This window comes from Adiantum capillus-veneris, chromosome 18 (assembly GCF_014529385.1).
Source record: "Adiantum capillus-veneris isolate H3 chromosome 18, ASM1452938v2, whole genome shotgun sequence".
Classification (NCBI taxonomy): domain Eukaryota; kingdom Viridiplantae; phylum Streptophyta; class Polypodiopsida; order Polypodiales; family Pteridaceae; genus Adiantum; species Adiantum capillus-veneris.
In genome coordinates, this window is record NC_140948.1 from 27,381,069 (window position 1) to 27,397,236 (window position 16,168).

The 16,168-nt window shown below is 44.0% G+C and overlaps 1 protein-coding gene across 1 annotated transcript in view; it reads right to left on the bottom strand.

Moving 5' to 3' along the window:
• Positions 1 to 265: 265 nt before the first annotated feature.
• LOC147435393 (uncharacterized) overlaps positions 266 to 16,168 on the bottom strand; it is a 59,630-nt gene continuing 43,727 nt past the window's right edge. Inside the window, exon 8 of the mRNA XM_086488467.1 lies at positions 266 to 782. Within this exon, the coding sequence (XP_086344593.1) occupies positions 727 to 782 (56 nt within the window). The 3' untranslated portion in view covers positions 266 to 726. The remainder of the gene's footprint in view (positions 783 to 16,168) is intronic.

Genomic DNA, 16,168 nt, shown 5'->3' on the forward strand with positions numbered 1-16,168 from the left:
CACTCTCGATAGTTTCATCCTGAAGGAGACCATTAAACCACTGAAAGAATGGCATAGCAATTCTGCCACAAAAAAAACAAACACACGTCCCTTACCTGAAGGGACCTCAAAACAATTACTGAGGCCCTCTTCAGGCTGGACACAACAGTTTATTGATTTTAGGTGGACAACCGTACACTCGCAAGATTTATGAACCTTATTTTGTCGCAAAGCCATAAAGAATAAGAGCAGCAAACCAAAATGAAAACAGTAAAAGTCTACATGATGGCACAAAAATCTCCATATCATTTGCGAGAACAACAAGGACTGACTCCTGACGCCCCATTTAGAAACAAATTTCAAATGTAGACATTAGCTTGCAACAGGCATAGAAGTAAAGCTGACGGTACGCCAGAGAATTAAGACACCAAGCTCCAGTGCCCTCATTAAGAGACAACAGAGCTTTTAAGATCCTAAAGCACATTTTTCTGTGATGTCCAACATGTGATTTCACATGAAGTCTGAACATCTGACCGTTTCTGTACAGCTATCCTTACCAAGTTGGACCTTGTATCATTGTTTCTTGACAACCTGTGCTCTGGCAATAGGCCAGCTTTCAAGACCCAAATCACTGACATACTGGGTTAAATGTGTGGTGGGGAAACTTGAGGCAATGACATGAAGTGTACATTTGTTATATTAACACAACACATCAGGAAATCTGGTGGATACTACATAGCAAAGAGACTAGAGTATGCAGCAAGAACAAGACGACTTTCTTGGTGAGTCCGGAGGCAGCTTTTCTGCAAACAAAGAACAGCAATAAATCAGGAAAAGCTAGCTCTCTCTCTCTCTCTGTTTTGTACTGTTGTTAGGTTATTTTGTTACTCTGACTTTGTATCAGATCCACCACTTTGTAACTTTCAGGTCTCATAGGTCATTGTGGCCTTTTGAAGACGTTAATATAACATTTCATTTCTCTCTCTCTCACTCATATAGGTCACTTTGGCCTTTTGAAGACGTTAATATAACATTTCTCTCTCTCTCTCAAGAATCTTAAATCTTGACGGCATAATCCCCAGAATGAAATATACAAAAGATACTATATAGGATTCCCCTGTCCACTTGTTATTGCCTTGACATTTGGTTGTTTTCAAGCGCTCTTGCAAATATATGAACTTGCGCGTTGCCCCTCACTCGTGTACCTCGTTTTTGTCCCTCATTTCTTGCAAGAGTGTATGTACGTTTTCTCCAAAAATTGAGATTTTCAGGCTTCCGCGGCCGGGAGCGAATGTTTGGCACTATCTAACACGTATATTAAATGAAGCCAAGGCGGTGGATCAACGGCGGAGAAGTGCGGACACAAAACCAGAGGTGCGCAGACATCGAATGCGAAAAAACAAACAAGGACAAAAAAAGTAAACACGGATACAAAAAGTAAAAAAGGACATGTAGGGGGGGGGGGGGGGGGTAAACAACGACCAGCTTTATAACAATGTGAATTCACTTGGGTATCAACAAGTCTCATGCACCTGCGTGGTTAGCTCACCGGGCTTCCAACCCCGAGGTCCTGGGTTCAAACCTCCGGCCGCCGCCACCGCCGACTTTTTTATGCGCCTTTCCTCTGCCTTGAGATCCGCGCGCTTCAGCTCCGGCCGTCGATCCCACCGCTTTGGGGTCATGAAGACCCCATGTCAATTAGTGTTGTGGGGGAGGCTGATCATAACAGAGGGCTAATCCTCCAAATTTAAAATATTATGACTATTTCTTGGGTCTTGATCTCTTAAATCTCCATATGAATTTTTATAGAATGCACGAGATGAAAATTTCTCCTCTACTGCGTCTTAAGTAGAGCAAGAGGAATATCATCCCTATTTAAAGTACATAAAAGGAACAATATTCTCAAAAGCCTCCTGCGCTTGTAAACATGTATAGCCGGAGCAGCCTCTACCTTGCCTCCCTTTTCCTAGCTCTCTCTCCATCTGATCTTCTATTTGGAATATCTATACACTCCTGCGGAGTCTCCTTCCTCTCCTGAACATTGTCTGCCCTGGACATTCTACACGACGTCATTGCAATGCAGATTTTTCTCCGAGCAATGGCGTATGTCCATCCTTCTCAAACTTGTAAATGAAAACCTTTGAGATTAAGAGACTTAATATAAGATAGAAGGTCCTCCAAGTTCAACTTTATATATAAAGTTGTGAAGTCAAAAGTTTGAGGCATGAAGGAGGTGATTTCTCATTTATGCTTCTCGAAGAATTCAAACAGTTGATACTAAGGATTAAACTCCAGACATTTCCAGCTTGAGTTGGTAGTACATCTGCCTCGTTACAAAGATTTTCTCAAAGTTCATAAACGCAAGGCAAAATGACTTTGAAAAACGAACTAAGCCATTTGGAGACTTCAGTTAAAGAGGTTTTACAAGCAGCAGCTAATTTTAGGTTTGATAGGACTTTTGGGGAATTTTCAGTGTACAAGCAGGCTAATTCAATATGCCACTTGAAAGTTGAAACCAAAAGACTTACAACAGTCTTGCTGTTTCAAGATAACCTCTTGCAGAGACCGCAATGACTGTAAGTTGGGGAGTTTTCTATACATAACAGGCACTCTAAATTGTATGCTTTGCACATTACAACAAAGTTATTGGAGCACTTATATACATAAGAGAGAACACAAATCACAATGCGATTCCTAAGAGATGCAATAGCGCAGATCCTAGTCCACAGTCGACTTTGGCTAGCATTCTTCAATCACATTCTTATCCCATGAGTCCTCAAATGGCTGTCGTGACCTGCACTGGGCCTATCTAATCATCACATCCAACGCCACAATGACCTGTTTACACACATCTTGGATGCACTAGAGTTGTCTAATGTGCAATTCACAGGATCAAACAAAAATGCTTCCACAAATGTCATGCAATCCACTTGATAAAATCTATGCAATGCACATATGCAATTACTAAACAACAAAACCTGAAGTGTCGCATATACTGTGTAGAGTGGGTCCCAGGGATGTGTGTCCAACCGCTCGGTGAAAACCATCATAAAGGATCCTTCACATATGCCCAACCATCAAGCCGGGTCTGTTGGAACTTGGAATGGGTCCTGGGATATAATCAAATCGTTCAGTGAGACCATCTGAACCGGTCTTGGGATGACATCCAACCGTAAACACGGATTTTGGGATGCCTTCAGACCATTAAGCCAAGACCAGAGTAACCATCGTAACAGGTTTTGGACTCTATCCAAACGGTACGTCAGGTCTAGTGTATGGGTCGAGGGACTCTGCCCCACTGTACAAATAGCTGTTACAACAAGGCTTGGGACTCTATCCAACTATTATAGTGCAGCTAAACCACTTGAAGCAGATCTGAGATTCAAACTAGTCAAAACCAGTTAAAACAAAGTCAAACAGGTTCATACGAACTTCCACTTATCCAAACTTGTTCAATCAGCATCAACCAAGTTAAGCCATATTCTAGCACGACAAACACGTGCAATTAGGATCAAACAAATTTACCGAAACCAAATCTATGGTGTGATCTTCAGGTGGCTTATTCTGAGGAAGCTCGCTTGGAAGTGTTTCAGAAGTCAGAACAACAATCTTCGTGAGACTCTAGAAAAACTAGACACTCTGACTCTAACATAGACACATTCGAAGCACTCTTACATTCACTCCTCTCTCTCATGCAGATGGTGTAAATGTGTGAATTCATTAATTCAGAAATGAATGAATTCAGAAATGGCAGACGCCATGTAACCAGCAAGCCATGTGATATCATTGTAACCGGCAACATCATGACGAACATACTAAAAACTTGAACTGAAAGAGACAAGGGATGAGACACAGTGGGCCAGAGTTCTCCACTCACATGTATTGGCCTCTAACGTAGGTGCCCCTTGTAGTAATTTTTTCTGGCTCAATGTTGTGATGATTACAAGTGAGCCCAATCTCCAATAGTAGAGTGCCTTGGCTCACCCCTGGCCACTAATTTATAGACATTGGACCTCTTGCTTTGCAAAGCGCTGAAAGCACAAAGGTCAACTGCTTTCAATAAATTGGACGCCCAAAAGCTCCAAGCGTCAATGCCTTCATAACTAACACCCAAACTCTCCCAGCATAGGATGTTCCAGGTCACCCGCCTATGTACATGCCAGCACCAGTGTGTGGTGCCATGCCAGCACCTATATGCTGTCGCAAAATGTGCCACGATTAACGCTGTCACAAACTGCTGACGTGTCAAGCCACTAAAGAACGGAGCCAACGTGCAGATCCCCGTTCAAAGGGCTAAACCCTAAGTGAAGAAGCTGGAGCAGGAAAAGAAGTTTTACCGACTCACAAAGTCTTGTCGACTGGCCTATTTTTAAAGAAGAGTTCCCACCAACTTATGGGACCCCGTCCAAAAGGGGGGGGCCCAAGTGGCATAAAGGCATTATAATAATGCTCGACCCACACACACACAAAGCGTTTAAAAACTGATGACATGGCGGCTGTATGGACGCCCATCATTTGTGTTGGCAGTGCCACGTGGCAGCCTATTGAAATTCGCCACTCCGTGTCGCGTGTGCTCTCTCTCTCTCTCTTTCAGTTCGGTTGTTACTGAAGTGCTAAAAGTCTGTTCAGTCTGTTCTTTTTTATTGGCACGTGGTGCCCGTCTTGTGACGGTGGTATCAGAGCTTCAAGCGTGTGCTTTCTGCAAGCATACCGATCCTACCAACAAACAAACAAACTAAATCACTTTGTTTGCTTCGAAACAAAACATTATTAATTAAAAAATGTTTTTAGAAAAGGCATGTGTAAAATAAACTGACGCAACTTACTTGGCTTAAAACAAGTACTCAACTTAAAGCAAAAAAAGGATAAGACATCTTAAAAACTTAATCCTAGAAATCAAACTTCACACAACAACTTACAGAGCATAAGCCATGGTGAATTAATCAGAAGAATCAAAGATATCTCAAGCCACCGTTTTTTTTTCCTTCAGAGGCAGTGCCATGTAGTAGTGGATGTCTATAGCTACCAAGCCACTCTCACAAAAAGGAGCGCATAACAATATAAAATATACTCGGATAAATAGAATTTATCACTTAATACTGAAGCCAAAGGATATAGAGAGAAATAAATAGAGAGAGAGAGAGAGATAGTGTGAGAAGATAGACACAGTACTGGGGACCAGAAGATGGGTTGGTCCCCCCCCCCCCCCCCCCCCCCCCCTTAAAGAGAATCCTTTTATTAGGGAGAATCTTTTTACAAGCACAAGAACCGGAGAAAACCCCTCCATTCTAATTATCTGACTCGATGGTCGTTCCTTCCCGTAAGGGGAATCCGAGAGACGAGCTCTCAATCCTTTTTCCATCTGCACTCGGAGTTGAGAATCCGCAGACAATTTCCGAATTCCGTTTCCAGAATCCCCAAGCGTAGGCCGAAGCCTTCTCGCTTCTCCTTCGCAATGAAGTACCCACAAACACACGCGCAAACACACGACAACAATTCGTATAGCGAATCCACAATAGATACCTGTCGCGGCGCGGGAAAAGCGACTTCCGTGCTTCGTAGTCTCGCGATCTCTTGCATTATCTCACGGCACAGTCTTCTCTTGCTGACGTTGGTAACTCCCTTTCAGTGCGGGCATGTGATGCTTTTATAGCTCCTTGGCCACAGCACGAATAGCTGCTCGCGTAGAGATTGCGGCCGTTTTTTTTTTTCTTTTTTTTCTTTTCTTTTTTTTGTTGGTGTTCTACCTGAAATAGGGAGAGAGCATTCGCCGGCTGGTTTTGTTGCTTTATTTTCTAAGCGGCTGCCCACTTATTAAGTGGGCGGCCGGCATATTTTATAATTGGTCTGAACCTGCCCAAAAACTCAATAAAACCTTATAAGTTTAAAACAATGCTTTTCACAACACTTTCCAGGCGTCCCTGGATGCAACCACATACACAAATGCAATGCAGACATAGATTCCTCGCGGGAAAGCGTTTGCTCTTCCCGGAAAACTCGTTAAAATTTTTCGCTTTTTAAGAAAAGCTTCTCAAACCCATCTTTATTCTTGTGCTTGCGTCTTTACGCATATTCCTCCTTTCCAATTCGGATTTCCTCTCGACTATGGATATCCCCTTTCCAATGCACCCGTCACCCACCTTGTGACGCATCAGGAATACCCATCACCTAGTCCTTTCCTACCGAACTTACGGTACAATCCCCTTCACGAAGCTCTATGTCACCCATCCTATGACACATCAGAGATGTCCGTTCCCGGATGATCGGATACTTCTTACTAATGCTCCCTGTCACCCATCCGTTGTGACGCATCACAAGTACCAGTTCCTGGTAGCCTTACAGATATTCCCTTTCACAGTGCTCCTCTCATTACTTTGAATGACACACTAGGCATACTCTGTACTCGGATGTCTTTAGTGAGAAAAACCCTCACTTAAAATTCCAATAATTCAATTAGAATTATTTTTCCTTGATGTTCAAAGCGAGAAAACCCTCACTTATAAATCCAATAATTCATTTAGAATTATTTTTCTATCAGATAAAGCCAATTTAGCAACATCCCTCTCACTTATAAATAGTTGTCCTCAATTGTAGAGGTCCAACTTCACTACCGGGGAGAAACCAGAATCTTTCAAATCTTGCTCAATGGTGAGTTGAGCTAGTCCTTTCTCAAAAGAGAACTTAGAAATTAAATTCAATAATTCAATACTTACCTTACCGGTTCATGTCCTTCCTCTAGTACCTCGAGGATATCCTTCACCAATCATAAACTTACGAGTCACGTAAGAACTCACCATTCACGTCTTTCCGAGAATCTGTTAACTCACTTTCACCTTCTCAACCTCGAGAAGAATATTCCTCCTAGAAATCAATCTAGGTATCTGTTCTTCCGCATAATCCTGCGCTGTTAGTCCAAAGGGTAATAAACCTCTTGTGTCCTCTCACATAGGCAATGCCCAAGTCTTTCTTTCACAAACAGAGTTCGCTAAAGAAGGTTCTTGTTTTGGGCCGTCGCTCAACGTAGGCAGACGGTCCTTATCCGAAAATTTCTTGTGCACGGCGACACTTCTTTCCAATCTTTTCCTCTTCCGAGTTATTACCACCAGCAGTGTTTTCCACTACTTGCTTTGACTCGCTCGTGTTCCTATTGGGCAAAACGATCCCAATCTTCTTAGATGCCTTCCTCAAAGCGTAGAGGGAAAAAAAAAATTTGTCCGAAAATTCAACCTTGAATTGAATCCAAGTCTTGTATTAAGTTCCTTGCAAAGCTTTGGTATACCACCAAGTACTTGCAATCCCCCTTAAGGTGTTTGGTTACATGCCTCACCTTCGACACTTCTAAAAAATTTCCGTTTGCAAAGACAACTTCAAACTGTCGAATGAAAGCAGTAGCTTTCAAGACATCTTCCCTTCCGTCAAAAGTATCAAACTTGACCGGAGTGTTCTCAGGTCTAAAGACCTTCTTCATATCCTTCCCGAAATGACGGGATTTCTTGGCTATGGTTCTGAATTGATGGTCATGGATATTTTCTGGATTCTGAAGGATCTTGAGCATTCCGCTCCTTGGATTCTCTAGGTTCTTGAGCATCATGCTCTTGTCGCCTTCTCAGAGCCCAAGTCTTGTGTCGACTTCTTCCAGAAAGAAAAAAATTTCCCAACTCTGCAAGCTTTTCTTGCAGGGCTTAGCGTTCCGTCTGCTTACTTCTCTCTTGGCTTGTCATGGCTTCTTCCCGTATCTTTGGTCTCACTATTTGTCCACTATGAGCTGCAAAGAGGGTGTTAAAAGTCATAGCATCTCAAGCTAATAGCCCAATGTCATCCCAATATTTATTTTGGCTTCAGGTATTTATTTTACTTATTTTGTCAAATCTGGAGATACTCTATTTCGGCCATATAGTCTCACACAACCAAGTCAGTATTGATCCCGCAAAGATCCAAGTGGTACAAGGTTGGCCAACTCCCACTACGGTGCATGATGACGTGGCAATGTCACAAATTGATGACATGGCAATGTCCATCAGTTGTCCCAACTTACAGGGCACCTTCCCCCCTAGGGACACTAGGCTAAAAGAAAACTAGCTTGCGGCTGCTGTACGAAAACCCGCAAATCGCCTTGCAATGCTTACGTGGCTAGCCGTACGGATTCTCGCAAAACGCATTGTTGTACTGACCTGGCAGGTCGTACAGAATAACCCGAATTGTGATGGCTGTTTTGGCGCTAGCTTTTGGGGACACAAGTGCTTTTGAGTTTCAAGGCTTTTCATGTACTGCTTTTTATGGCCGAGGACCTTCAAATAAGACCCTTGGGCTCTCTCTGGCATACAAGAGCTCACAAGCCAATGAGTAGAGGAGACCCCAGGGCATTTGTACTTTGCTCAAGCATTAATACAGAAAGAAATACCGAAAGGGGCGCCAGTCTTTGGGGCCAATCTCTCTAAGCACGGAACTATGCAGGGCCGTGTCGACTAAATTGAACTGTGAATTAAGTGTGAAGTAATTTAAAGTGATTCTCTCTCGTGTGTCGCACCCTTTAAAACAGTTCACAAAAGACGACACGGCCCGGCGTAGTTCCGAGCCAAGAGGTATTGGCCCCAAAGACTGGCGCCCCTTTCGGCATTTCTTTTTTATATTAATCTGTGTGCAAAGTACAAGGGAGTCTGTGTCCATAGTACAAGGGAGTCTGTGAGAACTCACACTCAGACTCTGCGTCCATATGCTCTTAGTAATGAGGCCCAAAAGACCTTTTTATTCAAGGGTTGCCCAAAAAGCAAGGCCCCAAAATCTCAACTCAAAAGCAATTATCCCCAAAAGCTTTGCTCCAAAATCTGCCAAAAATCAGCCAGCGCAAATGGCAAAGGTCCGTACTGCCTGCCATGTCAACCTGTCAGCAGGATTTGCGGCGGGATTTCTGACTGCTGTTGCCACATCAGCAGGGGATGTGTATATCCAAGAGCACTGCCACGTCACCAATTTGTGACATATCCCCCTTTTGAAAGAATTGTAATCTGCCCTCGATTACGCCTGCAAAACAGACACAAGCCATAAACTGTCTTAGTAGACACTGACTGTTAGTACCGACGCACTACAACCAACACATCTAGCACTTTTACAAATCGACAGTCACATCACCGGACATCACTTGACATCACATGACAAATCACATACAAATTCATTCCAAATCTCAGACCATGATTAATCGGTAACGTATTTAGTAATCGCATCTAGATCCAATTGGGACCTCACAGATGCCCGATTAACTAATCCTTATTGCAATCATGTCTATAGAAATTTATGAGACCAAAATGTTGCAATCGTTTGGTCTTTCAGTTCCTGCACTCAAACAAGTCAAGTACAAATCAATCATTTTCATTTTCATTTTTGGGAATTAAAGTCATACAGCAGAATACTGTCAACCCATCAGTATCCCTGAAACCCAAAGGAACATCAATGACTCTATTCAAAATCGGAGTAATCCATTGACAAAGGAGCGGAGTGACTCCCCTCTTGTGCAAACCCGCTGCACTAGATTCACCCATGATGAAATCAGGGTTCTATCGGAGTAGACTATGCTAAACCGAATGCTTCAAGGTAAAATTCCAAAATCTGAGGAGTATCTACTAGGTCATCCTGCTCCATCCACTTCGCATCCAATGCAGGATAGTTCTTGAATTTAACCAAGAACCACATAATCACTTTACCTTTAATCTTTCTATCCTTGTGTGCCAATATCTATTCTGAAACGAGTATCTCCTCGCTTTCCTCCACTTCGGATTGCTCATCTGGCTCCCCATCACTGGGCACATTGCCTTTAGAAGGCTTCAATAGACTCACATGAAAAGCATTGTGAATCTTCCAAGTATCGGGCAACTTCACGCTAAAGGAGACATCATTCATCTTTTCTTCTATCTGGAAAGGGCCATAGTACCTCATGTGAAGCTTTGAAAAAAGCCACCTTTTTCTCTTTTTCTTTCTCAGGCGTGCCTTTTCAAAACGTAAGAGCACCCAATCGTCTTCCTTTAATTTCAAATCGCGGCGGTGCCGATCTGCTGCCTTCTTGTGACTTTCCTGAGATTTCGCTAAAGCCTCCAGGACCTTGGTAAATGCAGTGTCCAAGTCCCTCGTGTATTGGTCGACTTCAAAAATCTTACACTTCGTGCTAAGGAAGGGTGGAACCTTCGGAGCACCTTCAATGATCTCAAATGGCGCCTTCCCCATCGAAGAGTGAATCTTGTTATTGTAGGCAAATTCCACCAAGGGCAAAAAAAAATACCATTGAGTCTTCTGATCAGAAATGTAAGACATCAATAAATCGAGTACGACTGAATTTGCAATCTTAGATTGTCCATCTGTCTACGGCTAGAATGATGACGAGAATTGCAATTGTGCGCCAATGTTCTCCCAAATAGCCTTCCAAAACAACTCATGAATCGAGGATCTTTGTCAGAGACTATTGTCTCAGGCATGCCATGTAATCTGAAAATCTGAGCAATGCACGATCTCCCTAAATGATCACACTTGACTGTTTTCTTTACTTGAATGAGTGAGCTTGCTAGCTAAATCTGTCGATGACAGATTTAGCAGTCGATGACAGTCCAAGTACCATCATGCCCACTCTGTGTCTTTGGGAGATTAAAAATGAAATCCATAGCAATACTTTCCCAGGGGCGGGTGGGAAAGGGTAAAGGCTGTAACAATCCCTGTGCTTTATGGCTGTCAAACTTGACCTTTTGGCATACCAAGCAACTACGCGCAAAGTCGTCCACATCCTTCTTGAGTCTCAACCAAAAGAAGTAACGCTCCACACCTTTCAAGGTGGCGTCAACGCCACGGTGACCCGTAAAAGGTGGACAATGGCACTGTCAAAACCTTTTCCCTCAACAGCTGTATAACACACAACATCGTTTTCTTCATCAAGTAGCCATCCCGTATGGAATATCCCGCTACTACCTTCCCATTCTGTATTGGAGTAATGTCACAAAGTGATGACGTGGCGGACAGCAGAAACCCTAATTTCTGCCAGAAACCCTAAAATTCCTGCAAACCCTAAAAACTGCCAGAAACCCTAATTCGCAGCAAACCCTAATTTCTGAAAACCCTAACTGCTGGCTGAAACCCTAATTTCTGGCGCCAGTGCCACGTGGCAGGGTTGTACGGATTTTCCGAAAATTGCGCCGCAATTTGCGCTAGCAGCTTTTGGGCGTTGCTTTTGCATGAAAGAGAGAGAACTTGCTTTTTTTTAAATTAAAAAAAAAGAGACTCTCTCTAAGAGAGAGAACTGATGCTTTTGATTTTGAAAGCTTTTGGGGCTCTGCTTTTGGGCATCCCTTGTAACCTTTAAATTAGTGGTGAGGGCCTCACTCCTCAGAGCATCTGGACGCAGAGTCTGAGAGTGAAACCCTAACCGCTCTCTTGTACTTTGATGATTGATTAATACAAAAAGAAATACCGAAAGGGGCGCCAGTCTTTGGGGCCAATATCTCTAGGCACGGAACTCCGACGGGCCAGTGCAAATCTATTGTGATCTGTGAATTGTTTTGAAGTGGTTATTTGGTGCTATCGCGGTTGATTCTTGACTTGGAGTGTCCAAGTTTGTTACAGTGGTATCAAAGCCCGGCCGATTTCTCTTCTACGAGAAATCCGATCCCCGAATTTTTTTTTCCGCGGCACCTATGGCTTCAGGCAATGATCAGTCGACTCCCTCAACATCTGGAGATGCGGGCTGGGATCACAACGAAGATTCAGACAGAGAGTATGGCCCGCCTCGGCCTACTCAGGCGGAGCAAAGAGAGATGGAGCGTCGTCAATTGATTGGCGATGCAACAAAGATGATGCTCAATTTTGCCAAGGACCCGAAGATGGCAAAATATATGAACCAGACCTCTTTGGAAGAGGTACAAAGGGAGTGGCAGAGAACCACAACACCACTCCCGAAACCCGCTCTCAAGAAACCTTCTGCCGCCAAGAAATATACAGAGAAGGAACTGGAGAACTTGGTTGATGCACGGATTGCTCAGCTTTTCGACGCGCCAAAGAAAGGCAAAAAGCACGGCAAAAAGCAAAACAAAGGTACTGACTTCCCGGGATATTTGGGTCGTCAGTCGACATTCGACAAAGCAAAGAAACTGAAGAAGCGCGTCAAGTTTGAAGGCCTACCCAGTTCTTGTTCTTCTTCTGACAATTCTTCTAGCTCTTCAGACTCGAGCGAAGAAGACGGGAAAAGCAAAAAGCGAAGCAAGAAACAACGCTTCGGAAAGGGCAAGAAAAAGGCAAGGAAATCTAGGTCTCGCCCAGTGAGTGACACTTCTACAGAGGACTCGTCTACGGACAGTTCAGACTCTGACAACGGAAACTTTTATGCAAACAAGAGGAATTTTTACAAAGCCAACCAGTATGACTTTCTCGAAGATAAAAGCAAGAAAGTCCGAGAGTTTAAGGAAGGTGGCCAAGCACTTAAGTTTGATACTTTTTCGGGATACTCCGATGCTTCAAAGGCTTTGTCTTTTATACAGCAGTTTGACATCGCTTTCGCGGGAGGACGCTATTCAGAGCACTCCAAGATTCGGAGAGCTGCCTCTTATTTTAAGGGGAATGCTCGCACTTGGTGGTCCACGCTTCTATTAAGCAAGACTGTGCCAATTACATGGCTGAAATTCAAGAGGCTTTTTATTTCTTCTTGGTTGACTCAAGAGTTTGAGCGAGATATACAAGCTGCTTGGAACCATCTCCGGATGACCAACAGCGATACAGTGAATTCTTACTGTGAAAGATTTTGGAACTCTTTTCTATCTGCCTCTTCATTCGTGAAGATCTCGTTCAGAGAACAGATTGAGCGGTTTACATTGGGTCTACCTACAGAGATCCGAGACCACTGCCTTGAACAGAAGTCAGCTTCTATTCAGGAGTTGATGAGTCATGCGAAGCGGGGCTTTGCAATTCACTCTCGCAGTCTGACCTACCCCACAGATGAGGTCACGACACAACGAACCGGACAGACTTCTGGGAATGAAAGTAGAAAAAGAAAGAGCAACCCAGAGAAAAAGGATGCACGACCCAGACTTACTCCTCAGGAGCAGACTCACTACATCAGGGAGGGGAAGTGCTTTGGATGCGGGGAAACTGGACATATCTCCGCAAAGTGCCCTAAAAAGGCACAGAAAGAACAGAATGACAAGGACGACGAAAGGCCTGAGAGTTCGAGAGCAGCTGAGGACCGTGTACGAAAAGGCAAGATGAAAACGGGACTGGTTCCAGATTGTGTGGGTACTGATCCCGACACCATGGATGAGAGTACAGAACTTTGCCGAGCTTGGGGCAAAGTGAAAGATCAAGAGGCCCTGATTTTCTTTGATGGAGGAGCCAAGGCCAACTTCATTTCACCGGAATTGGCGGCGCGGCTCGAGATTACTCCCGATCAGATGGGACCACTTGCAGAGGCAGTTCTAGCGGCACCCAGCAGGGACGTAGCCATTACACCTGTCATTGGCAAACTTCGGTTGCATTGTCAGGGGTATTTGGGGCATGAGGACTTCTTCATAATGCCTTTGGAGGGTTGTGATGTTCTCTTAGGGATTCCCTGGTACCACAAGAACAACGCCGTGGTCGATTATCGAGCGAGAAAAGCGACTTTGACTACAGAAAAGGGCAGAACGATTGTACTTGATATTAAACTGAAGGGCGAGTCTGTCCCTATTATATCGGCTTCGGCCATTTCAAAATTAATGAAATCCAGTCTGTTTGTTTACTCGATCTTTATGAAAGAGTTGAGTGATGATGATAGGACAAATATGTCTAAACTTGATAAAGAACGCCAAGATTTTCTACACTCTCACGCCGATTGCTTCTCAGAAGGCCTGCCAGGAGAGTTACCACCTGCTCCTCCTGAAGATCATACCATTGATCTGATACCTGGTAGTACACCACCGAACCGGCCACCCTACCGTGTGAGCCGAGCACAAAATGAAGAGATTATGAACCAAGTGAAAGACCTCTTGGAAAAGGGTCTTGTCCAGCCTAGTACTTCACCGTATTGCTCTCCAGTATTGTTGGTTTTGAAGAAAGACGGATCTTGGAGAATGTGCATCGATTATAGAGCTCTCAACAAAATCACCATCAAGAACAGATTTCCGATTCCTAGGATCGATGATATACTCGACAGGTTACAGGGATCCTCATGCTTTAGCAGGATTGACTTGAAGAGTGGACATCATCAGATCATAATAGCACCGGGAGACGTCTACAACACAGCTTTTCGGACGACTTTTGGGTTATTTGAGTTTTTGGTGATGCCTTTTGGCTTAACCAATGCTCCTGCGACATTTAACCGGATGATGGATAGGATTTTTCGAGAGTACAGGCTATTTGTTTTCTCCAAGAATGAGGCAGAACACAGAATTCATCTGCTTCAGGTCTTTCAGGCATTACGAGATCACAAGTTAGTGATTAATGCAAAGAAAAGTGAATTTTTCCTACCAGAGATACACTTTTTGGGACACATTGTGTCAGCCGCAGGAGTGCAAATGGATCCGGCCAAGATAGAGACTATCCGTAATTGGCCCGACTTGAAGAATGTCCATGAAGTTAAAAGCTTCTTGGGACTGTGTTCGTACTACAGGCGGTTCATACGAAAGTTTGCAGAGGTTGCTTCCCCTTTGCATATCTTGACACAGAAAGGAGTACCTTTTTCGTGGGGACCCCCAGAGGTGACTACCTTTCAGACATTGAAAGAGAAATTGACTACGGGACCTATTTTGACTTTGCCGAACTTGCAGAAGTCATTTGAAGTATTTTGTGATGCTTGTGGTCGTAGTCTAGGTGCGGTCTTGATGCAAGAAGGCCATGTCATAGCTTACGAGAGCCGTTTGTTCTCTAGGCCGGAGATGACAGCACAGATCTTTGAGAAAGAGCTTTTGGCGGTTATCCATCCTCTTACTCAGTGGCGGCATTACCTACTCGGAGCGGATTTTACTGTCTTTACAGACCATCAGAGTTTGCGGTACTTCTTGTCACAGAAGCAGCTTTCGGAAAAACAGATGCGGTGGGCGAACATCTTGTCACAGTTCCACTTCCAGATTGTCCATGTGCAGGGACAGAAGAATGTGGTGGCAGATGCTTTGTCTCGGAAACCGTTGGTTCTGGCTATTTCCGCGATACATCATAGGAGCTTCAAGGATATGGTCGATCAGTATGCCACAGATACAGATTTTGCAGATATTTTCACACGGATACGGGATGGGGAGATAGTAGCTGGATACTCCCTTCGGGAAGGCTACTTGATGAAAAAGACTATGTTGTGCGTTACACAGCCGTTGAGGGAAAAGGTTATGACTGAATGCCATTGTCCACCTTTTACGGGTCACCGCGGCATTGCTACCACCATGAAAGGGGTAGAGAGATATTTCTTTTGGCCGAGACTCAAGAGAGATGTGGAAGAGTTTGTGCGCAGTTGCTTGGTATGCCAGAAGGTCAAGTTTAACAGGCATAAAGCACAGGGATTGTTACGCCTTTACCCATACCCACCCGCCCCTGGGAAAGTATAGCGATGGATTTCATTTTTGATCTCCCGAGAACACAGAGTGGTCACGATGGTATCTGGACAGTTATTGATAGATTTAGCAAATAGGCTCATTTCATTCCAGTGAAGAAAACAGTCAAGCCAGATCACTTAGCGAGACTATTTGTGGCCCAGATTTTCAGATTACATGGCATGCCTGAGACAATTGTCTCCGACAGAAACCCCAGATTTACGAGTTTGTTTTGGAAGGCAATTTGTGAGAACATTGGCACGCGGTTGCAGTTCTCGTCATCGTTCCACCCGCAGACTGATGGGCAATCCGAGATTGCCAATTCAGTGGTTCTAGATTTATTGAAGTCTTATATCTCAGATCAAAAGACTCAATGGGAAAGATATTTACCTTTGGTGGAATTTGCCTACAATAACAAGATACACTCGTCGACGGGGAAGGCGCCATTTGAGATTGTTGAAGGTGCTGCAAAGGTTCCACCCTTCCTGAGCACGAAAGATAAGATCTTTGAAGCAGATGAATATACGCGAGATCTGGATACGGCTTTTGCCAAGGTTCGCGAGACTTTGCAAAAGTCTCAAGAACGACAGAAAAAGGCAGCGGATCGCCATCGTCGCGACATGAAATTGAAGGAGGATGATTGGGTGCTCTTACGTTTTGAGAAGGCA